This window comes from Eleginops maclovinus, chromosome 8 (genome assembly GCF_036324505.1).
Source record: "Eleginops maclovinus isolate JMC-PN-2008 ecotype Puerto Natales chromosome 8, JC_Emac_rtc_rv5, whole genome shotgun sequence".
NCBI lineage: Eukaryota > Metazoa > Chordata > Actinopteri > Perciformes > Eleginopidae > Eleginops > Eleginops maclovinus.
Genome location: NC_086356.1, coordinates 6631910 through 6658244, shown reverse-complemented (window position 1 = coordinate 6658244; position 26335 = coordinate 6631910). Strand labels below are relative to the sequence as shown.

Genomic DNA, 26335 nt, shown 5'->3' with positions numbered 1-26335 from the left:
TGCCTTCAAGCCTTTACGGGTTTTCTTTTTATTACATAGCAGTATTTTATATTATGTCTTACATCTTCACAGGCTTACAAAGGCGTCACAATGTGTAATGTGTCAGCCATGTTCGGATTAAGATATTAAACTATTCTGGGAAATATGAGCACCATGGATTTCCCTTTCTTTTTTGGATATCCCTGAAGTCCCTGAGTCCAAAGAGTACATTTGTTCACCCAGCTCATAACAATCTTTTCACAGGTTTTTCGGTCACAGTGTTTGAAAAGCAAAAATACACTCCAGGTTTCCTTTTATAGAGACAGAAGACTTGGGAATCCATGGTTAGGCCAGCTTCCCAAAGGCAAACAGTAAGGTGACTGGTGGCTCTTGTTTTTCTTACTCTGGGTATGTTTTCCTTCACACTGGTGAAGTGGTCGAGAGAGTGGGAGAGCTGATGTTCTACAGTGTTTTCTTTCAAATTAGCTAAGGAAAATAGGCTGAATGGAGTGGAAGTAGACAGCGATAAACTGGGGACCACTGAAAACATGGCACAGATTAACAATGCAACACTGTCTAAAGTCCTTCTGTCTCTGTTTTGCTGCCATATGGGAGTGTTGGGAGTAAATTAGCTCCAAGTGGTCAACAGACAGCCAACAAACAACAGTCTGTAAGTGTGAACCCTTTAATCTCTCAAACAAAAAACAGAGACAAGCTAGTTGCCTACAAAAGTGACAATTTGTCAATACAGCTTTTTGTGGTCCAATCCAAAAGAAGGCAAACTCTGAAGATCCAATCCCTGATCGAGAATCCTGTGCACTAACAAAGACACCTTACGCAACTTCTGAATTTATTCCAACATACTTAATCCTATCTAATCCAGAAATCCCCTCTGCTGTCCAAATTTTAAGTAGCAAGGTATAACAGCGTAACTGACACAAGATCAAACATGTTGATCTTGTGTCAGTTATAGGTGCCAAAGAATGAATAATTCATCTTTAATCAAAACTGAGTTAGACATGAATGGATGCAACCTGATACACCTACAAACCAGATAATCACTACCTCAGCTCGGCTTTCATACATGATCACAGCCCAACTGATGATGACAATAATACTTGGTTAAGGCTCCTTGCAAGGCACCCAAATGTCACACTTTACAAGGAGAGATAAAACAGTCAATAAAACAACCAAATGATGGCTCAAAATGAAATATTTCAATGCATGAGAATCTCATTTGCTGCTACGTGTTTTTCTGTATCCTCGCCTTGAGGCAACACAGACCTGCCTGGTTGATAAGAACAAGTGTACACTGAAAAGAACATCACTGATTTCTGGGAAAGGTTCAAATCCTCCCGCTAAATACACAATGTGCAATGTTACAGTATATAGCGTTCATATTTGAACCTCCTCGTGAAACTTAAAGGAACATTTCCCTCACAAAATCAGCATTTGAATGTCAATCAATCCATTGCCTTGAATTCTAAAAGAAAAAGGTGTTGTTGTCGTCGCATGCCATAGGTAAATGTGAGCCACTTTTAACAACAGTAAGACACTTTCCAACTCTCATATTCATTCTGCAGTCTAATCCAAGTACAAATGTACCCAGTTATGTGCTTACTACCCCCAAAACACCTACATCTTCTCTAAAAATGTTCCTATTTTAAAAATGCCGGACGTGCATGTACAACTGGCGTAAGACTCTTTATTCAAATTGTTGTTGTTAGTTCAGTTTAGCAAAGAAATGCATGCGCTGCTCTTATAAAACGCAGCCACCACATTATTCAATTAATCACAACTTCTTATTGTTTGTTCGCTGTGGAAGCGTGTGCAAAAACCACATTGTTTACATTAAGAATTCAAGGTTAACACGGGGTGAGTAATTGCTGTACAAATATTTTGCAAGAGAAGTATACATTACTGTAACCTTGACTGTCTTGCTGTCTTTAACCTCGACAAGGGTTGCATCTTTATTTAGATTACGAACTTTGACCTACATTTGGCTTAAAATGGGGTAACACTTGAAAAAGACAAATAAATTAGGGTAAATTGGATCCAAATTGGATGCCGCCTAGTCTTTCTGCCTTTTTCTACCTTCCCTCTCATACTCCTGAGACACCCCCAGGCTTCATCTTTCTGCTTGGTCTGTTTGCATTCCTGTTGAACTCTATTTAAAGGCTTCATCCCTCCACTGGCTGGAGGAATGCACATCTGTAAAGAAACCCCGTCCCGCTGTCGCTGTCTCTCTTTCTCTGTATGTGTGTCTGTGCAGTATAATGTTTCTAACTGTGGACTCGCAGCATTAACCTTTACTGCTGCCCCGGATCCGTAATTGTATATCTAAATAGACAAAAATAAAGAGCAGGATGAAGTCTAATGTTGTTTATCACGTCAACAAGTGCTTTTGGGTGACTCACTATTTTCAACGCTTAGTCCTTACACTGCACAGTGTGTTTCAGTGCTGTGTAGAAGAAAACAAGTCCACAAAAGCCACAGCAACAGCAGTACTGTGATGGGTTAAGATTTCTCTTGAAAAAAATAAACAGTGTTGCATGTTTATAAAAAATACAGCTCAGAAACCACACTTGCCACCAAATAACACAGAGGATATAAGTATATCAAATCATACGTTTTTACAAACCCATTACCTCTATAAATCAACAAAAAATATTATATAAAAATAATGAAAATTCCAGAAATAATATGCTTTTATGGTTGCAACTATCGTCCTTGAACGTTCAATAAAAAATGCATTTAGACAAAAAAAAGCACAGCTGTTGTAATCCACAACTTAGAAAAACAAACCCCAGTTTATGTCATAATTATCCAACATAAAAATACAATACATTATAGAATAATGCCATTAGGTGATGGGACATTGTGGTACAATAAACCATATAATAAAAACATGTAATATCACAAGTGTTATCGTGCCAAAGAATCTAAAAAGAGACCAACATGTAGGCTAACAGCCTGACACATCCCCATTGAATAACATTGGAGTAAACTTCCCTCTGTTCCCTCCTGTCCCGGGGAGTGAGGCGGGTAAACTTTCGCACCACACACGCGCAGCTTCCTAGCCGCTAATTCCCTCAACCCCTATAACCAGTTCAAAAACAACAAACTTACCTTGGAAAATCTCCCCGAGTCAAACAGGCATTATTATGTTGTCGCCTTCCATAGTTGGGACTTTGTCGAGTTGTTCTTCGGCTCCCAGGGACGGACTACAGAGGGGCACGAGAGCAACAAAGTCGGACAGGCAGCAGGAGGAGGGGAGGAAGGAGGCCAGACATGTCTGCCGCCGCCTGGTTGGAGCAGCCGGCTGTCAATCATCCGGTTAAGTGGGCGGGTCGTAACTGTAAAGGGATTATAGAGGCTGAGCTGTCAGCACTGATCCCAGGTCTGAGGTCTGAGGAATGTGGCAGAGAATAACACAAGGCCTCCCGCAGCATCAGTTTTCATGGGAATTTTCAGCAAGGTGTTGTTGGTTGGTAAACTGCCAAAATAAATATATATATATAAATGTCTTTGTCTTTGTTAATGGTGAAATTAGTCATCAATGACATTTTGATACAACTGTATACAGGCAGTGGGTTCTCCACTGATTTACATATTATTTTACATTCTTTTTTGTACAATTCTAAATAAAAAAAATGTTTTGGTTTTATTGTTTTCCTCGACCACCTTGTTCCAACCAACAATATTTGAGTGGGCTTTAAATATCTTGCTCTTTTTAAATCAATAAGCTAGTCCATTTGCTATATTTATCCAGCCAAATTGTTAATTCTACTCTATGAGACAGCACCCTGATTTATGTATTTGTTTTGTAGCTTACCTGTTATGTGATGAGTACAGGAACACATTAAACCCATTAATGGTTCCAGTGATTTATGCTTTCGCATACAACAAATTGCATGGCAAGAGCATCTCATTATCCAAAGCACTGACCTTTTATCCTCCTCCTTGAATCGCTGGGAAAACACATCAGTCAATGTAACAGTCAGATGCAACAATACAGCCTCGCACCTATCTGATGCAACATCAACACACAAAGGCGTTTAGGCGTCAAAAAGGTATGGTTCTATTGTAGTCATATTGGTTTGCATTGTACAGGGGTGCCTTATAAATTCTTAACCCATTTTATACTGTAACAGCCCTATTTATGCATTCATGCATGCACATTGTTATACATATTATCCGGATTTTACACAGCTGTTAAAGATTCAGTAACTTGCCTTCATACCGAACATACAGTACATTAGAGTTACAGATTGATATGAGAAAACAAATACCTATAAAATCTGTATGTATATCAACATATTAAACCCCTTAAACATGTTATCACATTACAAAAGGGCAATTCTTAGCACATAAGAAAACTGGTTTCTATGGTAGCCAGAATTTTACCATAATAGATTAGAAAAATCTATTGAAATCACAGTGCTGATTTGACAGTTTGATTCCTATATTGCTGAAGAGATACAAGTGTTGACCATAGAAAGAAATGCTGTTAGGCCATAATAATGCACATGAAAATGACCTAGAGGCTGTTTACTCCCTCCTAGACAAATTATGTGTCAAATTGACCTTTGACCTACATAGACTGGACAAAAACAATATTAAAGAAAAATGTGAATGTTGTCAAACCAACTCATGTGACAAGCAACACTGACGTCAATTATTTTGTAAGAAAGGGGGATGTCTATTTTTAGCCAATCCAGCAGCCCCCTTACTGCCTCTGACCTGAAAGTCTCATTAGGAACAGTAAATACCAACCAACCAACCAACCAGAGAATTTTGTGACACGTCATTTACATATTTGTATATTCTCTTAAAGAAGTGAAACATTTATTTTGGTTATGTCAGATAAGCGTTCATTTAGATCTTGTATAATTTTTAGGATGCGGTTTTTTGGTTTGTTGACAGAACTGAATCTGCTCCTTGTTTTCTGACTGCCCATCCATCTTTCTCTTTCTGACTGCATTTATTTGTCTGGCTCTGAGTCTATGTGCTTGTCCATCTGCCCCTGTATGAGTCAACACTGTCTGTCTGATCCCATGTGCTTGTTCTTTATTTTTATTACATCTCTCAGAGCTGTCAAGGGTTTTTTGTAAATCATTTTTCTATCTCTCTTTATGTTACATTTAAATTCTGCATCACTTATCTATGAAAACAGTGTCACTTCCAAAAATCCTTTAACTTTGAAATTGACTTCTCTTAATTTGCTCTTTTCCTATTCAAACTTCTTCTCTCTCTTATCAATTAAAGTCTTAATGCAATTTAGCCTCCTCAACCACCTGTTGCATTATGTGACATGGTGTTGCTTCCCTCTGCTGGGAGCCCTGCTCATTACATACAGGAGTCAAAACAAAAAGTAAAATAAACTTATTTGAGGTCATCTAAATAAAATATATGTGACTATTTGTGTTCACATTTGAGTGTATAGTATGCTTATATGCTGTTTATAACCTTTGAGCTCATTGAAACATTCTATTAATTGGTGTTTTGTAGCACTATGCTATTGAACAGGAAGCCCTAACTATTCAACTAATGAGTATAACTTTCTCCCATGGATAAAAAGTAATGGAAGTGAGCCTATTCAAAGTACAAGTTTTTGATTCTGCCAAATTGCCCACAAACAACATATTCATGGTACTAACAATACACACAGTCAAGACTTGAAACTGAAACCTGAGAGAGTGGAATCTTTCATCAGAATTAGAAAAACAAAATAAATACAGTGACATTTACTTATAAAAGTTAGTTTGACTACCTCCCCCTCAAATAGCACACACAAAATCGCAGTGTATCATCAGGTTGTTGGAAAAAATATGCTTTATTCTGCTACTTATTTTACACTGTATTCATTACGGTCATTTGACTGTTAAGAAGTTGCTCACTCTGAAAGTGGCTGCCCTCTAGGGGCCCAAACACTTCTTTTAGTGCTGGCAATGGACCAGTGTTTGGTGGTTAAACGTGTGAAGTGGCTTTCTCTCCATGGTGGCTGGCAGGGGAAAACTGGCCACAACGGACCAGAACACTAAGAAGAAAAGGGCTACATTTCAACAAACGATGCAAATATAAAAACTGAAATATGCCGAAACACATGAATGAAGTAACGTACTCGAATGTCAACCACCGCTCCAGTTTTCTCAAAGATTGCCTTTGCTTTTGGTTGTAGGCTACTGTATGAAAAGTCAACTTTGAATGCAAGTCAATTTGCATAAGATATTTGATAGACGTAGGCTACTTCCCTTTTGTAACTTAAGTTATAAAATAAGCAGTCCCTTATTTAACCCGAAGGTTATTCTTTTCAAATTAAGTGATTATGTCGCCAAGTAGGTTTGTTTAGCAATGGTAAAAGAGTAAAAGAGATTTCACACAGCATGCAGTTTTGTTGTATCGGACTATGTATTGTTGTGTCTTTAATGATGACTCCAAGTTGATGATTCTAACCAAACAGTAAAACCCTTTATCACATGATAACAAATGTTCTGGACAGAATGTTGATGTTTCTAGAAGGATTTGTAATGTGGTTCTGCTGTGTGCCACAGTTTGCACTGTGACTCAGTGCCTGCCAACAGGAGAAACCCGGTGCACCAGAGTGCCCTGCTCACTCTTGTAAAGAAACAGAAAGAATGCACATGCTCAAACTCACATACTGACAAATCACACTTGCAGGCTACACACCCACATAACACACATGAATGCAAACAGTAAAGCACAATGGCACACAGCTGACTCCTATTGACTGTGCCCGGTCTATCTCACACACACCAAAGCCGCTGATGGTTGTTAAATCCCTACATGACGTCATTGCCAGGCAGATGGTGGGTGTGGTCTTCACCGGCTTGTTAAACATATCGCAGCTTAAATGCTGAACAGCCGCTACCATTCCCTGACGACAACACTCCCTATTTCTCTCAGTCTGGCTCATTGTTCCTCCAGCATTCACTAGGTAAAGTCCTATGTTTTCTATATCAAAATGTTAAGTGTTTTTATGTTGTTTCTCTCTTTGCAGCAGTTTAATTTTCTTCTTCTTTCTATTGCAAATTCAATAATAATTTCTGACATCTCTTTCTTTTTCTTTGTTTCTGCTTTTTCTGTGGATCTAAACACTGTAGGACATCTGCGAGTATCCAGCTCACCTGGAGCCTTTTTGTGGAACTTCCACCAGTTTTCCCTTGCGAGGAGCCCAGCACACTTGGTTGTGTGTGTGTTTTTTTTTTATTTAAAGAAGATGTCGTTCCCGTTGGCTGTGTTCATATGTCTGTCAGCTCTCCATCTGTGTCTGGGAGATGTGCCTGTGGATGAAGCCGTCACAACTAGTAAGTACTGACATGGATATGAAATATGACATGGATGAGGCAAGTGAGATAAAACATATGATAACAAAGAGAATAAACTGACCTACTTTAACAATGTTATTCATGTCTCTGAGTTGACAGGCTTTGTTGCTTGATCTTTCCTTTAAATGGTATCTAATTTGAGTGTTTACATGAAACAGGAAGCAGACTTTCAGCAAGATTCAAGGAGGCAGTCTACAACTTCCCTATATAACTGTGTCAATATCATTACGTAGATTAGTCTTAAATAATAACTGTTATTATACATAAAGTTTAAGCCAATCGAATCAAATAAAGCAAGTATAATAAAGTGTCAATTTGCTTGTATTATATAACATTAATAGAATCGCAAAGACTAAGGGTTAGGATTAATGCTCGTATTGATTATGTAAATATATGCAACAAAGAAATGCTTTTGGCAAGGAAATGCCACTTAAATCCATTCCAGTAAGAGCTTCAGGTTGTGGAGAAGCGTAGGAAGTCCACCTGGATGTCAACCTAGCAAACACATAGCAAAGCTTGGTGTCAGTTTTCAGCCTTTAAGTCTTTGTTTTTGTGCTTCTCATTATTTGTGTACTTACATTTCTCCACTCAAGACATTTTTACATGTTATCATATAAACATGAATCTGCTCTTTGACAGTAATTTAATCACATCTAAACTGACAGTGCCTGTAAGACACAAAGGACAGTTTAAAGTTACAAATATGCAATGATGATAGCAGCACGACCTTCTGAGTCACTACCATGACCAACAATCTAGAAACCAGCCAAACAAAATATGTGTAGACTCTAGCTTTTGAACTGCGTGTGCTCTTAGATCATTTGAAGTACAATGAATTGATACAAATAACCAAATTTACTAAGAAATCTGAAAATCAAATATAAATATTATACACTATTGGACAAAATAAATAATATGGGCAACAACTCATGCAAGGAAGTGAGCTACTGTATTCCCATCAGCTGGTACGATGCCATCTGAACATTGCGACAAACAAGAAGGGCACGAGTACAGTACATGGTGTACTGGAAAAACAAGTAACATTCATCCACTCAGACAGTGACTCTCTGGCTGCATATAGTGAGTCAGAAGCTCTGGTTTTGCCAGCGGTAAAAGAAAGTCGTCATTGTTCAGATATTGCTTACATTGGCAAAAAGGAGCTTGGTTTGGAGAGAAAAATAATCAATCATGGCAACGAAAGTAATCAAATGTGTGGCTGCTGTTAGTAAAAGGGTTTAACTGAGCAGGAAAAAACGATCTGATTGGTTTAGATTCCTACACTGTAAATGCTCAGTGGGATTAAAAATATGTCTATGTTCATTTATTTTAGATGTCTGTCTATCTATAGATATGTATGGTTAAAGGTTAAGTATTTAAGATGCAGCTTACTGCCTGTACAGTTGCAATTCGGCAGAACTGCTTTCTCATTTAAATGTTCAGGATTAAGGTTGCAGTTTCAGACATTGTAAATTAAACAAAATGCAACTGGGCTATGTTTAGGCAAATAATATACTTGGGTAAATGAAGTGACAAATCATGGTTTGGCTTAAAATAAGCATGGTGTTACATAATTTAAACTTGACTTGACATTGGACGCAAACAGCGCGGACTGAAAGTGATGTTGTCCTTTCTAGTGTATTGTCCGACAATGACACCTTGTACGGACGGCCAGTCCACGCCTTTACTTGAAAGGTTTACCAACTTTTTCTTTGTGTAAACAGTGTCACAGCTCTCTGTCAATCAGATGTATTTGTCTTTTTAATATTTGGATAGTTTTCACCTGAGCAGACGAAGAGCGCTTAGAGAACCATCGGTGTATTTGCAAGTTCCTCTCTCGACAGTGCAAACAAAAAAGAGTCACGTAGTCCTTTTGTATCTTTGCCGAACTGTGATTGAGAAAAGGCAACCTTTAATGTATCTATTGAAAAAACATCCAAATGAAGAAGCAATTGTTTTGACTAAATGGATTTTAAATCCTGATTAAAACACTGATGATTAGAGCAGATTTGTTCCACATAGAAAACAAAGATTGTTAGTTTAAATTAACAATACCAGAGCAGAGATGGGTGTATGTCAGTGTCAGATGAGATAATACAATATTTACAGTGATCTGTTCAATGTTTGTTGTTGTCTGTTGCACTCTTGAACACACCCAACTTTGATGTATTGTTGAACTTCAATACATAATGAACCTCAGAGCTTATTAGTTTAGGGATGGAACATTCAGCATCTGATAGATGGCTGAAAAAACGGATTTCACGCAATACTTTGTCACTTCTTAGAATAGGCTTGAACCTTATAAAACCACATATTTAGATGATGTCACCAATTATCTGCAATGAAGAAGGGCACAGTGTTGATGGTGACATCAGCCTGGTGACATCAGCAGGCTAACATGCTCACAGTTGCAATGCTAAAACGTTTAAATTGAGAAGGTGTGGTATTGATCCAGTCTGTATTTAAGTTGTGGTCTGACCAAGTGACGTTGAACCCCTGAAGCTTCACCAGTGTGTGGTGTGGATCAAATCTGTGTAAAACAAAAACAGAACAAGCATCATTTTGATTGTTTGGACCACCCAAGGTATAAAAGCTGCAACCATTATCTCAATTTTGCCTAAACCCTAACCTTAGACAAAACCTTCTTTGTATTCTTGGCCTGATCATTTAGGCCTGGTTTGGCAGAATAGTCAAGACAGTTTTCCAGAGTAAGAGAACTGGCTGAATCCAGGCTTTGGTCCATTTAAAATTTCCGAGCCTTTGAGTGCTGTTCTGGACTGAAACAGCTCATTTGGATTTCGATGTGCTCACAAATGGAGCACATCGAATCATAATAACACTGACTGATTGGAGTCAGCATATGATCATAAACATACGTTCCACTTACTAATTAACCTGTGTGTGTTTGATTCCCTCCTAGAAAAAGTGCCTCTCCTTGGCGGCTGGTTTGAAAGGAATCCTGAGTCCGATGAGGTTAAGTATGCAACTGAACACGCTTTGACCGTGTTCAACTCAAAAGTTGCGAAAAAGAAGCTGTTCAAAGTAGACTCCATCTCCGCCGCTCAGTCTCAGGTGAGTGAAACCCTATTCAACACAAATTGGTGTCATGATTTAATCCCATTGCAGTTTCTTACCATCTAATAATTCTGTCCTTTCATGTTATTAGGTGACCAATGTGATCAACTTTAAGATTGATGCAGTCCTGGTAAAAACCAAGTGCGCGAAGTCTGAAAACCACGACTTGAAGAACTGCAGTGTGGCAAAAAAGGTACATTTCTTTTAAGTGAGAGTAATGCCTTGTAAAGAAGACCTCTTGTAAGACGCAAATGACCTTTTGCCCTCTACATTAAGTTAGATTTTGGAGATTTCCCAAATCCTATTTAATAGTTTTGTTTTTTTCCCCCTCTCCACAGCGTCTGAAGTGCCACTTTGTGGTGACATTCAACCCCCGCAACAACAAACATGACCTGCAGTCACACAAGTGCAGCAAAGTTAAGCCTAAGGAACAGGCTTAACAGGATTTTTTAAATAGTTGGGTTCTTTGTAGCTTTGACTACCTTGTTGTATTTTGATACAATGTTGACTATTTTTCTGAATAACTGTTGATTAAAGCGCTCGATGTGGGTCCATGTAGAGTAACAATGACACATCAGTCTCAATAAAACTAGTTTGTAAGACGGTTGACTTGGTTTGGTTTTATTTAAGAGTGCCCTTGATCAGTGTGCTTCAAAATAAGAGATGTAATAAATGAATTGTGAATTAAAGATGTTATAGACAACAGGTAAAACAGGGTGCATGTTCATGAGGTCACAGTTTTCATTCATTTGGTTTGAGTTCATCAACAATACATGCATATCATTCATTGATTCTTTTTTGGGGGGATATTTCATGAAGGCATGGTTGTCGCTTTTATACATCTGAAATGAAGACACAAACAAATTACTGAGCAGACTTTCATCATGCATTGTGACTACGAAGCATAACTCTGTTCCCAAAATATAAAAATTTAAATCTCCCCGTTATAACTAAAACGTCACGATTAAAAAAATAAATCATAAACGGCATGCATGATTTTAGCTTGAATGAGATTGGTTGTCTGGCAAAAAAGCCTTAAAAAGATCAATTTGAAATATTTAAGGAAAAACTGTGGGTTATGCTGTATCTTTAAGGATTGTTATACTCACTGCATTCGTATAATTTATTGATCCTGACGATATCAATATATGACATGCCATTCCTCTGTCCAATTGGCACAGAGGAATCTGGAATGGGAGTGATGGTGTCCGCTCCAAATGCTGATGCAAAGAAAGTTCTACAGAAGAAAAGAAACAATGGGAAATAGAAATGCTGGAATATTTTTGCGAAAACGTCAAAAGGATTTTTGGGAAAGAATTGGTCCCTTTTTAATCCGCAATTTACAGAGCGAATTATCTGTAATTCTGCTTCACTCTCCACCCCGTCACCTCAAAATGACAATCTGTTACAGTAAAACTGCTCTTTCAATTTAGGGATATGCAGTTTTTCCTAGGTAACTGATTCAGTTTTAAAACATTGTGCCATTAAACGAAACTAATAACAAGTGGTTACAAAACTATGTGCATACGACATTGCCTTTCACACAGGATCACCGGTCTCCTGGTTAAAGTCTCTCTTTAACCCTTATGTATTTTAGGGAAACAGGGTTACACCGTGGTGATAATATGTCAGTGTTGTATTGACATCTTGTTGCATCCTCAAATGTAAAAAATAAATAAAAAATACAGCTTTGAATGTTTGCAGAGGACTGAGAACATGAAACAACTAATAGATTATTGACAATTAATAAGGACAGAAAGAGACATTACCTTCCATAATGCATAACAGAGGAATAGTCGTAAGGCGTGTTCAAGTTGTTAGTGTTCATTTTGTTGAAGTTGTTGACACTTGCTGTGGGACAAAACATTTTGGCATTTTTTCAAGAGATTATAGTAATACTTTTCACAAAACATTTTAAAAAAAAGGGAAGAGAAATAAGAATTTGAAAAGTTAAACAATAAGGAGCGGCAATAAAAATAAAAGCAAACCACACAAGACTCATGTTGTAATTTCTATTTGAATAACTTCTGATTTAGTTGCCAACTGTGTAGCTGCTTTGGTCATTAGGTCTTACCTGATGGAATATTTTTCCAGTTGATCCGTACGTACCGGTCCCTGTCGCTCCTTGTGTGCTCATGGTGAAAGCCGAGTGCGTGGAGGAGCTCGTGCTGAACGGTCCCACGATCAAGACAGCCATACACAGACAGAGAGACCACCTGCTGCCCTCCCTCTCTGCCTATGGTAGACCAGCACCTACGGGCCAGTCAAAGATGAGGAGACAGAAGGTTTGAATCCTGGCAGACAAGTGTATTCATCACACTCACAATCATCGCTACTTACCCCATTTCACTCTCAATGCTGAGGTAATCGGATTGGTCACGACGAGGAACAAACCGTACGCAGGTTTTCTTGTGGAAAGTGTCCATGGCTGTCTTAATGGAGGCCTTTTCACCGCCATCTGTAATGAAACAAGAATAATGTCAGTTTATTCTTGTGGGAAAAGGTCATGTTCACTTCCTTTCTATGTTTTGAAGATCAACAAAAGCTTCCCAAATATTATATGATTGAGCTTAAACTGATTGGAATTGTCTTGAATGATTTCCTAAGTCCTTACAGAAGTAATCGCTGAGGATGTAGGGCACTTCAACGAGTCCATTGAAGGATTTTGGCCATTTGCACGAGCCGTTCCAGCATTTCATGGCATTCCTCTTCTTTGAAACAGCCACGTCACCTTCTACCAGATTATGGCTGATGGCTGGACAAGACAATACAGTAGCATAGTGAAAAGATGCATCAATTGTTTGGCACTGACAAAAGCATGATTCAAGGCCACTGTGTTGAATAAATCAACTGTACCTTTATTTGACTCCAGAATTCTTGATGAAATGTCTAAAAGATAAGGTTCCGTGGTCTTCAAACCTAAAAATAGAAGACCCAGTTACCAGACATTGCTACCAACTGTGCAATAACATTTGGTAAACGCCTGTGGTGGAGGAATCAGTTACCTTCTTTATGTGGTCGTACCTGTAGAGACACAAAGTGACAATAAGCAGTAGAAAATAAGTCATATTTTGACATTTATACATACACATGAATTCACACACAGCCATAAAAAAACACTTGACTTCAATACCAAATTTCGGCCTTCTGCAATATTTAAAAAAAACAATAATTTTTTACTTTAACTTAAATGAATTTAGACATTAGAAAAAAAGTACAACAGTTATAGAGACCTGTATCCAGTGTGTCTTACCAGAGAATTGTCTTGAGCTGAAAGACCTAGCAGCAGGGCTAAGACGACTGAGAAAAGACACACGTCCATGTTGAAATTGGTTCAGACGAAGAAGCTTCACCACTAATGTGACAGTCTTGCTTTTATACACCTGATAAAGGGAGGATTCTGAACCAGACTTACTGCAAAATCAATACATTGACCCCTGAACAAACGGAAGGATAAGCTCCAGCCGGAAGCAGAAAAGACTTTGGGTAAAACTCCATATGTGAAATAAGTATTTACATGCATACATGTATGAGATGGATTTCTTGATCAGAAATAACTCATGATGCAGAAAGTCTTTGTATGAAATGTTGACAGTTAGAAAAAGACCAAAATCCACTGTGAACACAAAGTAAAATGCAATCAGACAGTATATAATGTCGACACCCAAAGGTTTCAAATGTCTTTGTGTTGGAATTACAGCTTTAACAGGGTTTGTTCTGTCCAATAGAAACAAAGCAAATAAGGAGGCAATAAGCTGCATAATACGCGAGCATTATGTGTGTTCTCAGATAACCATTGTCATTCTGCTGACAGCTACATATAAAGTACTTAAATAAAAAAAGGGCTTATAAAAGTCAGTTTAGGGCATTTCTTCAGAACAGGGCAAGCCGTTACTAAATATTTCAGTAAAAATGTAAAATAAATGTACTCTCCTGGCATTGAGACTAAACCTTCTTTTGAGATAGGATCACAAAACCAACATCTGTAAAACTCCTCTACAGCCACCTACAGTAGTAAAGCCATGCCACACTCTTTCCATTTCTTAAGGCGTACTAAGTAAGAACATCACATGGAAACTTTATCCTCTAATAAAACAACCAGCTACCATTTATCTCATTTGGTCATTCATCAAGGCAGAGGAAAATTAAACTCAGCACTGCGTAATGTGAGGCTGTCTGGTGGGCTGGCAGGCCTTAAGAACGTATTTGCCACTAAACAGCCCGGGCACCACCGCTCACTCATCACCAAACCATTATTTAACCATTAGGATGGTTTCCACTTGTAAGCAGTCTTCTGGTTTACATAGACAACTCTGTATGCAGGCTCCATTAGATCAACTGGAAATAATCAAAATGTCTTTTTAAAATCCTTGTAGATGCATTTGACTTCCAACACTAAACCTGATATATCTGGTTATAAAGTTTAGCTGCACAGAATGTGTCCCAGGGGGATTTGGACTCAAACGCTATATCAGGGACAATCAAATATGGTAAATTGAGCTATACTGGTCGCTTGGAGATCATGAAAAGTCGACAGAAGGATCATGTTCACAAGGGATCAGGCAAGCAGGCAAACCCGAAAACAGCCAGGCAAGCAAACGCAAATTTCCAATCCACTTTTCCTTAACCTCAGAAAAACATGTGTAGGGACTTAGGAGAAGACGGCCGTAGTTTTAAGAGACTCCAACTGCACTTACACTGGGCAACATATTTATGACGCACCAGAGGATGTTATTGATACGCGTCTGATACAACAATATACAATTTTCATTAGAAGGACTACAAACTCGATGTAGATACTTCGCCCCATGTGTACTTTGTAAATGTGTAAACGAAGAAAATGATGAGCAAATATGAAATGATTCATAGTTTGCCTTTTGGTTTTAATATACTGTTGACATAATAAAACACGCATGCACTTTGGCAAGACATGGCACAAGATGGAAAATGTTTGAGAAGCCCCGTAACTTACATGATCTACGTTTAACGGTCACAATCGGTTGTTTCCGTGAAAAAGACACATGGTGAATCACTTTAAGTGTTATGGCAACAAAGACTTGTGGGGCTGCATTATCCCCTTTGCTTCTGTGAAGGATTGAAGCTCCTTTTCTACAATCTAGAGATGGCTGCCACATCATGACTGCCACTTAAGTACTGTGAGAAAGCTTCCCAAGAGATCAAAGACTGTTCGATCTCAACCAAAAACCTGAGGCTTGAGAGCTGTGGAGACACAAGAGACACTGGCAGAAAGTGTCTGCTGGGTGGCTTATATACAAGGGCCTAATGAGGGAATGAGAAACAGGTGAGCAGCCAAGTTTGGAAAATCAGGAGGAAACTGCAAACAGCTGTTAGACAGAGGAAAAGCTGGGTTTGTTCTGATCTGTTTAAAGCTGAAAGAAGAAATTGCAGCATGTTTATTAAAGGACACTTTTTTACTACATTTTATTGTTACATTACATAGCTTTACTTTTATACTATATGTACTGCTACCATGTTGGATGTACTATTGAGAATAGAGTCATGCCTGTTATACTTCCCCCTATTTCTGTATGAAGTCTTATGTCTTGTTTTGTCTTTATGTGTGTGGAAAATGTGCATTTTTCCCTTACAACAAAATGACAAAGTTACTTTAAAAAGTTAAAGATCTATTTGACGTCCTTGAAGACCAGGTTACACTTTGAAATGTAACCATACTGTATATGGACTATCCCTTCAAAATGTTAATGGTTTTCTTATTTACTTAATTTTAACTTGTTTTATTTCATTATTTATTTTGTGTTTATTTATTTCTTGATGTTTTTTTTTATTTCTTAATAAGAGGAATCCTTTTTCATTCTTGATAAACAAAGAGCAGAAACACACAAAAGAGGTCCTTTTGGTCCCACATCTTATATTTATTAACAGACGACACTGATTTACAATTATTTACAGCAGCATTTACAATTTCATCGTGAACTTATTTAAAAAAAAAGAGAAATAAAGATCACCTGACATACTAAAATGACATAACTCATTAGAACAACTGTTTCTGTCAGTGTGTCAGATAGGTGGTATTTTACTAAATACTCACCATTTTGTTTCACATTCGTACTTTTTTTTTGCATCTACAGCCATGTTGCTGTAAAGTTCAACAAAGCTACTCTTTCGTGGTGCTGTGATGCATGAAAGGCCTTGTGTTTGCAATTGTCACACGCTGGTCTCAATGTGAGGTGACATCTTACGGGTCAGTACATGGGACAGGAGTCTATGCTGTTTGTGGTACCTGAGAAACACACGAACAAAAAAGAACACATGTAAATACACAAAGACAACAAGTATGAAGCAAATAAGTTAATTTAGAATAATGGCGCCATCACCTGCCATAGCAGTGTAACTACAGAGGTTTTTCCAAACACTTAAAACCATGTATGGTCTATGAGGAAACAATATAGACACTTGTTATTTTTTTCACTTGCCTCTCAGGGCTTCTGTAGCTTATGCATCAAACATCTCTAAGACCAAAAATGTTACATTTTCCTTGACCTTCCTAACAGATTTCATTGTCAGTCATCTTACACTCAATCCTCACTGAAGTGAATGGCGTCCTCTGAGGAAAGTACTTCAATTCAAAGATCACAGTCGCATACTCACTTGTTTACAACTCTCTGTATCTCTCTGTTCTCCTCCTCTCTGAGTTTCAGTAGAACCTGCTCCAAGATAGGAAGCTCCAGGTTCAGATACTGTGCTACCTGAAAGGAAAAAAATAAGCTTGTCAAATAAGAACTGTCAAATAGCGAATAAGTATCTTTGCTCTCACACTAATAATAATTATCCCGGGACAGAGGGACATCTATATTTGCATGATTAAATAAATGAAATTATTTGAATCTCCAACTAATGTATAACAAACCTTGATTTTCATTTAAAATATTATATGTTTTTCATGTATAAGTCTCTTTTATTATACATGCAAAGCCTATTGACAATCGAAGATGGATGAATACATTTAAATTGTTGCATGTCTGTAAACTCAGATGAAGCTGCACCAGAACACATGTATGCAGGGTCCTTTTATTATAAATATGCTTAAAGTGTACTGGCCTGGTCTCTACTACTTCTACTACTACTAGACAACTCACAGCATTGCTGACTTCCTGCTCGTCCATGTCGATCAAGAAAATCTTCATAATGTCGTCAGAGGGTCCCTGCAGTATGCGCTCCCACAGGGGCTGGTCTCTGTCACTGAGCTTCCTCTTTTCTGGACACACAACATCAGTGAAGCATTTTTGCTGTCTTCTATCTTCTGATTGTTTAATTTACTGTGTGAAAAGCCTTACCTCCACTCTGATGAACACAGTATAGGGCAAACTCCTGAGGGTCGTTCTCTATCTGTTGAAAAATATCAATATTAATAACCAATCCCTGCTTTCACATGTTAAAGTTGAGTATTCCCTTTTTAGTAAATTACATCCCGTTGCAGTATGTTATTTGTGTGTTTTAAATATTTATAATATATATTTTGTTCTTAAAAATATAGTATAGTAACTTTGTTAAAGAGCCCATATAAGATTTTTTTCTCAAAATAAAAAAATAGGTGTGTAAGGAAGTGCAATCCATAATTAATGGATAAGAAATGTGTAATACCCAATATCCCAGTTTAGAAATGTGTCTCAAGGAGCTTTAATACGGTGGCCTACAGGTGCGAACAAAACACTTCCATTAGGAGAAATTTGCTGCAGTTTCAAAAACTATTCAAACAAAAAACCCAAATGTGCCATAACACATGCAAATGAAGAAACATCTTCACCCACTTGACACCACATACGCAACCTTTAGAAAACATTCAAAAACTAGAGTAAAAAAAGCTAACCTAATCATTACAACTAACATAGCCAAACAGTGCTGCATAATTATTCATTTTATTAACAGTCAAATACATTTAAATCGTTTTTGTATTTAGGGTTTAATCCAACAAATATCCATTTAAGAAGAATTGAGTTAAAACCAGATATAACACAAGTGCCTTTACTCACACGATTTGAAGAACAAAAGCTCACCTTGAACTTGTGTAGCAGCTGTTCAATAACCTGGTTTGTGTTCATCTTGCTTGAGATACGAACTTTGGTAGGAGTGCCAAAGGATGGAGTAAAGATGGCGGTCTGTAGAAGATGGGGGGGAAAAAGAGGGTAGAGGGAAGTTACATAGAAACAGCATTGACGAAAAAGGGATGATGTTGGGCAGAAAGCTACCTTATAGTTATAGAAGTGTCCATTAATGGAAAAGCGGTGTTGTCTTTCTTGCTCTCTTTGTGCTGCTGACTTCCCCCTCCCCCTCCTCCTCTTCACCAATGAGGCGTCACTCATACAGCGGATCAGGTTGGACTCTGCCTCCAGGTCGCAGCTCCTCTGCCTCACGGGACGCAGAGTGGTCGTCTCATACACAGCAGGGCCTTTAGAGTTTACACAAACAGAAAGTGTGTCATATTCTACATTTGGTGTAAAGAACCCAAACATATAACACTGTTGACTTATTCTGTGAGACACAACATGGAGATAAATACATAAAATTAACAATGACGTTTGATTACTTTGTATAATACCTGAAAGGATTAACTTAATGTTACTTTTGTACTTTTACTTAATAAGGTTAGGGTTAGGGATAACACAATTAAAACATCCCAGGCTGGGATATGGGAGGAAATTAAAAACAACCTGGCAAAGGTTTGATGACGACTGTGTCCAGTGGTGTTTCAGACATCTCATCCATCTGGTGAAGGTCCGAATATTCTCCCCATCGAGACATACCCCTGCAAAAATACAGAGAAGGGAGGAATCATCTCAGAGACTTAAAACTGATCCAAATTGAATGTAAGTACAAATTCATACTAACCCTAACCCTAACCCATTCACACTGCTGTGTATCTGTTTAAAAGCCCACTTTTTTGTGTGTTTAACAAGGACAAATGCTTTGCAAATTTTAAACAAAACTACGTGTATAGTTTCAATGGACAAAGAAAGTAAAATAAACTCCCAAATGTATATTTTGGATGTTCTTCTTTCCTCTAGTCTAAAAGAAGACGCTCTATGAAGCACAACCGCCCACATTATTATCATTGCCTGGTTGTAACTAGTCAATTCAGCATGACACAAATGTTATTGAGATGAGTCCATCAGCAAGAAGAAGATAATCTCCCAAAATAACTTATTTTTCTAATGCTAATGAACACAAAAGCTGAAAGGCACCTCTTGTCTCCGATGGGGCTGACTGGGCTGAAGGGCCCGAGTGAGATCAGAGGAACGAAGGGCAGCATCTGTTTCTCGTCCTGTATCTTCAGACGGATGGGTCTCCGTACTCCCCAGGAGATATTCAGGAACCCTTCCACCACCACCTCTCCATCACCATCCTGTTACACACACAGACCCACAAACACCTGCATGGTGTATAATTACTTTAATACATTCAATAACACTACACCTTATGATGAGCCAAACGTTAAAGGCAGCTATTGAATTGGTTTTAAATAAGAGCCCTTAAGACATGCGATACATCTGGGACAAGTTCTGACAAATAATAAAAGGTCTGACAAGGAGAAGAGATGAAGAAATGTAATATTTTAACATACCAGTGAGTAACTGAGGTGGAGTTGAGTGTGGTCCTTGAGAAAGCAGTTGTAGGTGTTTAGTAGTGAGTGAAACTCTGCTCTGGAATAAACACAGCAGCAGCAATCTTTAAATAATACTGACATCCACTATGTCTGGAAATGATAGATTTTTTAGATTGAATACACTCCATTTTTCAGCATTACTGTCAATACAAATCTTAACACACCGCATACACAACTGCTCATTTTTTTGGGGCATTCATCATTGCATATTTATTCCACTAACTTTTGCACACACATCTACATCAACCTAAATAATTATTTTGTCTTTGTTTATGACTCGAGATAAGGTGTGACAACATGTTGTTGTTCTCTATGAACATATGTATGTACAGGGAGTAAAAAAAGGTTTGCAGGTTAGCTTTTCTAACTTGCAGTAATATACATTTTTCTTTGTCATTGTTGGTGTAATACTCATTCTGGCCACAAGAGGCAGAAGTGCAACACTGCCCCATGTCATAAATACAACCAGAAGTTTTTTTCCAGGTGAATTTCAATTTTTCTATGTCCTCAAAACATAAGGTGTACATAACCTGCCATCACACAATATATGAACATTGTACCTTTAATGCGGAAATAAAAATAAGGGTTTTTGATTCTCAAATGCCTGTCAGGGCTTCCACACAAATGTTTAAAAATGGTAAAAGTTTTGTATGTTCTGCTTGTCCTTGTTTTAATCTTTAGCTGAATCAGATTTTCAATGAATTAATTCATGAATCCCAGGTGGTTAAGCTTGATAGTGTCTACATGTACCACATCCTGGGGTACTTTCAGCTAAAATTCAGCAGAGTTTAAGCAGTGCCCCACCTGGACAGAGTCCTCCCGTCCCCTGCATGGATCACTGGGAGAAGATGTGCTTTGTTCATCTCTGGTTACTGCCAACAGAGAAAAAAGCACCCATAAAAGAACCAATTATTCATAGCAACAGCTTGTGCAGACATGGATAACTCTAGAGCTCGGAGCAGTAGTTAACACTGGCAACTTGTTGAATGGTACTTCCTGAATGAAGCCACATTAGCAGCATTATAGAGAACGAATTACACAGAATACGAACAACACTGCACTTGTAAAACCAACACTTAGTTAATTTTTGACACATCATTTTAGTCTTACCGTCTCTAACATGACAAACAAAAGCTCTCTTCGACTCAGTCTCTTTGTCCCTTTCTCCTCTGTGCTTTAAATATCTTTTTTTCCTCTCCCTCTCTCGGAAGTTTCTGTGTTATATTTATCCCTCTCTCGCTCGTGCCGTGCCTTAACTCTTTCACTTTCTTTTTTTTTGTGCCTTCTCCGAGAGATTTAATAACAGTACTCCACCCAGCAACCAGTGATGACAGTGTAGAGCAGACCATTTGTTTATCCTTTGGTCACAGAAGTATATGTGCAGAGCCTGCTGGAAGTTTCCACGTGGCTTCTCTTCTTTTGAGCCTTATTTCTTTCTTCTGAATTAATACTATAGTCCTATTGCTCCCCTTCTTTCATTATTTCCAGCTCTCTGTCTGAGCCTGTTCGCTGCTATGTAAATATCTCAGGTATTTAGCAGTTGTCATCAGCAGCACAAGCACTCACCGCTCTGATTAACGGTTCAATGTCATACACAGGGACCATTTTATACCAGCACAAACAAAATGTAAGAGGACCTATGTCTACCTGGCAAGGTGCAGAACTCTAGATCACAGCACTCAATTGCCATGTATGGCTTTAGAGCTGCTCTTTGGCACGATTAAACCCGTAGTTGCACCCAATGTCTTCAAGGTGTGTTTGAGAATTAACAAACTTTACCTGGGGCATGATATACTTTCATAGAAAAGGTGTTTCATAAATGTACAGAAAAATGTAGTAGAAGAAGAAGTAGTGGAGAGGATACATTTCAGTTTTTTGGTAAAACATGTCTCACTTGAGCTCATGCAAGCTCTGTGTCTCACAAGCCTCAACATGCAGGAGCAAAGGCATCCAAACTGCATGAGTGTGTGATTTGTGAATCACATGGAGTTTAAAGTCAAGGCTGATCATAAAAATAAAAAAGGAGAGCTACTCAAAAGTTGAAAACATTACAAAGTCAATAATCTATGAGAGTTCATACCTCCAAAAGAGGTATTGTTCTATATGCAGCAGCTATTTCAGTATTAACTCAAAAGGAACTGCTCCAGGCATCCAAGGAATCTCACAAAACAGGACAGTCAGGGAAATACACAACTGTTGTTTATTTGAGTGACTTAAAATGGAAAGACTTTGTTATTCATACACATGTATTATCGGTTTAAGTGATACAAGGAGTAACAAAGAAAAGATATTGGCAGGGGGATAAAAAGCCAAAGCAAACCATGACACACCCGTTTTCTCCCTTTATTGCCTTCCTGTAGGCCACTCCCCCTCTCTCTGCCTCACCTTTACACTCCTTTCTCCTTTAGTATTGTAGTCAAACTAAATATGATGTTATCCTAGCACAGTTTCCCCTGTGGGATCACAATCTCTTTTTTGGTTTTGTTTTAGTTTATTGAAATGCATTTACTGCCTTACACTGATTAAGTTAACACATGTTTACAGCAAGTGTTTAAGCAATACATCTTCTGTGTCTATGAAAGTGCAGCAGACTTTAACTGAGCTGTAAAACATGTATTAATACAATTGAAACCCAGAAACTTTAGGTTATATGAACTGTGACATAAACGCTTGCAAGTTGACAATGAAAGACAAGTTAGCTGTTGGTTAAACACATAGTACAACACACACTAAAGTATATTAGTTTAATCACCCATTACAATTCAGTCTCATTCAAATAAATTCTGTATTAGTTTATGCTATTGTTAGCTTAACACAGCAGCTTTTTGCTTTTTAACTTCCATAGGTAATCACATGAGAAGCATGGAATAACAAATGATCAAACAAACATTCACTCCTACCTGTACAGTCCTACAGTCTCGAAACAAATTAAGCTGATTCACTCCATGTTTGAGGTTTTAAACCTTCTTTGCGCGTGTGTGTGTGTGTGTGTGTGTGTGTGTGTGTGTGTGTGTGTGTGTGTGTGTGTGTGTGGTGAGTTTGTGTTTGTCATAGGTCCAGAGTACAGTGCATGTGGTCGGAGGTGAGGTTGTGGAGCACACTGCAGCAGCTGGTTAATTATTGCAAGACAGGTTGAGACAGTGTTGAGAAGGAGGGGCGGACTGACACCAGATATGACTCGCCTGCTGTGCTTGTGTGTGTGTGTGTGTGTGTGTGTGTGTGTGTGTGTGTGTGTGTGTGTGTGTGTGTGTGTGTGTGTGTGTGTGTGTGTGTGTGTGTGTGAGAGAGAGAGAGACTGAGAGTGTGGAAGCAAACCATTTCTTTAAGGGTTTTTAAAGCTTGAAGTTGTTAGCAAATGTTAAATGTTTGACCTAATGAATATCTGAGTCAGCATTTTTTACCATGTATGTTTACATGCAATGAGTTTGACACCACTTTCAAATGGTGCTAGTCACACTAACTAAAACAGATATGCCTAAACAAGGAAGGCAAAACTGAACATACAAATGTAAAGAAAATTACCTATTATGTTCATACCCAAAGGTGAACAAATAGGTTGTAATGTCCAGTATATAAAAAACAACAATGATGTATTTTCAGACATTTGATTGTAAACAAATACAATAAATAACTCAAGTTAAGGACTAGAACACTTTATATACCCTACACAAAATCAATGGAAATCTAGAAATGCTAGTACCTAGACTATGACTGTAAAAGCTGAATCTGGGAGGTCATTGGTGAAATATTGATATCATGCAGCTGGTCATACAGGATGACAGTTGTGTATTCATAAAGTAGAATAAAGAGAACAATAATCCAGGAGAGTTTGCTGAGAACAAACATTATAGAGACATAATATATGGGTTCCAACAAAGGCACCATAGTCATGTTGCTCATGGTTTGTTAAAGAGCAAACACTCAAGGTTGCCAAACCCGGACAGGTGTAGCTAGCATTACCAAGTGGGGCTCCAGGAAAGCTGGCTGACACTAAGTATATTCAGATGACAATATCTTCCCTGTATTTAGTCAATTATATCCGACATGGAGTACCACAGGGAACAGTGCTCGTTCCTTTACTTTAAGGAAAGTAGTTTTGTTGCATGTTTGTTTTGTCTCAATTTCCAATATTCAACATGTTTTTAAATATGCAACCATAATCCTGCTGGACATTTAGAGTTTGTTTAATTACATTTTTAAAGTGAAGAAATAAGATCTTAAAAAATGGATCTGCTCAACTTTTTTTCTCTTTCTTTCCTAACTGGGACAGAATGTGGATTACGGAGCAGCTTCAGTGGAACAAAATGGGACTCTAGTAGCTTGTTAAAGGGGAAATGGGCAGAGATTGTTCCTAACATATAATCTAACCTCAAAGCATGGTTATTTTCTGAACCCGGAGGCAGCAGCTTTGAAAGATCTAAAAGTAAAAGTTTTTCATGGTGTTATTAAAAATGCCATGGTCTTTAAGTGTAACCATGCCTAAGTGTTTATGCTCTCTCAGAGAAAAACAGCTGTTTGCAACTGTTATCAAACATTAATTCAATGCTTCACATAAATAAATAAAAACGACTGAATGCATGCAATGCAAACACGTTGCAACAGTCGATCCAGGAATGCAACACAAGCAGTGTCCAATTTGCTCAACTAAATCATTTATGAAAAGGTTTAACCTTAGTTTACGGTTGGGTGTTTTATATGTCAGCAGAGGGAGCCAGAGGAGTTCCACAATTGAACTGCTGAGTCAGTATTCCCTTACACTTGGTAGTTTGACAATGAAATGTGTTTTTTCTTTGGTGTTGGCGGGGTACATTTAATCATGTACTGTGGATTAATTGAGGTACCTTAGTGGAGTATTTCCACATTAATCCACTTATACTTCCACTGCTTCAATTCAAAGGCAAGTATTGTACATATTTATGTATTACCTTTAGTCACTAGTTTGCAGATTCAATTTAATAATAGAACATTTCCTCAATAAGTAAGAAGTGATGTATTATTATCGATAAGCACTTACTCAAAGACGCTTTACAGCAATATGTTGGCTTTATTGGAAGGGATATAAGATTTTCATTGCCAAAATATACGTTGTATATGCTGTGCATATGACAAATAAAACCTTGAAGGGGAAAATCCTATGCCCTGCATAACAGCATCACCTAGTGGCGTGCAGTGTGAGTTAACTGCTAATAGTTATTTTGTATATCGGCTCTGGTAAAAATTAAGAGACCACAAACATTACCAGTTTCTTTGGTTTTACTATTTATAGGTATGTCTTTGAGTTAAATTGTTTATTTCTTGTATTCTATAAACTACTGACAACATTTCTCTGTGTTGGAATTCAACAGACACTGGAATGGCTGATATACATGTAGAGATTGAGACTTTTTTTTCCCCAGAGCTGTATGTTGTTATAAGGCCTGAAAAGAGAATAAGTCAGAGTTAAACACAAGCACACTATAAAAGGGATAAAAGGATAGAGATAGAATCAAAATGTGGACATTTAATGGCTCTTTTTTACATCTCTTGTCATTCCTCTTTTTTTTTTTTTATAAATAAAATGACCATCAAAAGAAACAGTAGGCTGTTGTCTTGAATATGAAACGAGTCACAAAAATGCAGCCAACTACCACGTTTAAAAAGCAACAGATAAATCATATTGTCAGTTTTTAAAGATCTGTACTACAGTTTTTCCTTAACAACAAAATGTTACTTTGCCTGCTGGGGGAGTACAATAGTTGACGCCATTCAAAGCAGAACGGATGAGAAGTAAATGAACTGAAATGCCATTCCTTTCCTAAAATAACACAGGACATACAGGCTGGCAGGCAACAGGTGGACACAAAGGCTGCCTCCTGGACTTGTGCATATGTCAAAATGTGACAGTAAATACATGTCAAGTGGTGAGTTTGAAGATGACTGTGCATTTGTTTGTAGAAAAGAGTATAATGTATACCCCCCTAACCCTACCCTATGTTACATGTACTGTTTATATTGTCAATCTGCATATCAGACTTCAAACTGAGACAAAACCAGTAACAGTATAGTGTCGTGTACAGTAAATTCTTTGCTGCTTTTATGTTTGTTTGTCACCTTTGTCCTATATAAGATTAAGTTCTGTATCTTTGCAACTTTTACTTTTCATCAACACACGACACACTGTGTTTGTATTCAATTTAGTCAAAGCAATAAGAGCTGTTTCTTCCTTTTGATTTCTATTTCTGTAGCGTCACTGACATAAATATGTCCTATGACTTGGGACAGGGCACTAAAAAGCGGAACCTTGAACGCAGTT

General features: G+C 37.9%; 4 protein-coding genes across 7 annotated transcripts in view; 1 reads left to right on the top strand and 3 right to left on the bottom strand.

Moving 5' to 3' along the window:
• Positions 1-3260, bottom strand: part of il11ra (interleukin 11 receptor subunit alpha) — a 50975-nt gene extending 47715 nt beyond the window's left edge. Inside the window, exon 1 of the mRNA XM_063889634.1 lies at positions 3109-3260. The gene's annotated coding sequence lies outside the window, so the exon portion shown is untranslated. The remainder of the gene's footprint in view (positions 1-3108) is intronic.
• A 3450-nt stretch (positions 3261-6710) lies between these two features.
• Positions 6711-11003, top strand: si:busm1-57f23.1 (uncharacterized protein LOC368621 homolog). The gene is made up of 5 exons (XM_063889602.1): positions 6711-6937; positions 7104-7307; positions 10246-10397; positions 10492-10593; positions 10739-11003. The coding sequence occupies exons 2-5, from the start codon at positions 7220-7222 to the stop codon at positions 10838-10840; spliced, it is 444 nt and encodes a 147-aa protein (XP_063745672.1). The 5' UTR covers positions 6711-6937; positions 7104-7219; the 3' UTR covers positions 10841-11003.
• Positions 11004-11019: 16 nt separating this feature from the next.
• LOC134868455 (hatching enzyme 1.2-like) lies at positions 11020-13501 on the bottom strand. 2 transcript variants are annotated; one of them, XM_063889601.1, is made up of 8 exons: positions 13406-13501; positions 13257-13319; positions 13015-13155; positions 12741-12858; positions 12475-12653; positions 12170-12251; positions 11510-11637; positions 11020-11242 (listed from the first exon to the last, which is right to left on the bottom strand). In XM_063889601.1, the coding sequence occupies exons 1-8, from the start codon at positions 13476-13478 to the stop codon at positions 11235-11237; spliced, it is 792 nt and encodes a 263-aa protein (XP_063745671.1). In that variant the 5' UTR covers positions 13479-13501; the 3' UTR covers positions 11020-11234. The 2 variants fall into 2 exon arrangements, with proteins under 2 accessions (XP_063745671.1, XP_063745670.1); XM_063889600.1 differs by lacking the exon at positions 11020-11242 and having other exon boundaries at positions 11476-11637.
• Positions 13502-16270: 2769 nt separating this feature from the next.
• Positions 16271-26335, bottom strand: part of rassf6 (Ras association domain family member 6) — a 23062-nt gene continuing 12997 nt past the window's right edge. The window contains exons 1-11 of one of the 3 annotated variants that reach the window (XM_063889596.1): positions 22944-23131; positions 20848-20915; positions 20002-20080; positions 19622-19782; positions 19091-19185; positions 18629-18828; positions 18437-18538; positions 17717-17768; positions 17519-17637; positions 17031-17128; positions 16271-16662 (exon numbers count right to left, since the gene is read on the bottom strand). In XM_063889596.1, coding sequence (XP_063745666.1) covers positions 16587-16662; positions 17031-17128; positions 17519-17637; positions 17717-17768; positions 18437-18538; positions 18629-18828; positions 19091-19185; positions 19622-19782; positions 20002-20080; positions 20848-20906 — 1041 coding nt within the window. In that variant the 5' untranslated portion in view covers positions 20907-20915; positions 22944-23131 and the 3' untranslated portion in view covers positions 16271-16586. Of the gene's footprint in view, positions 16663-17030; positions 17129-17518; positions 17638-17716; positions 17769-18436; positions 18539-18628; positions 18829-19090; positions 19186-19621; positions 19783-20001; positions 20081-20847; positions 20916-21153; positions 22699-22943; positions 23132-26335 lie in introns of those variants that run through there. The other 2 variants (XM_063889597.1, XM_063889598.1) reach the window with 2 other exon arrangements.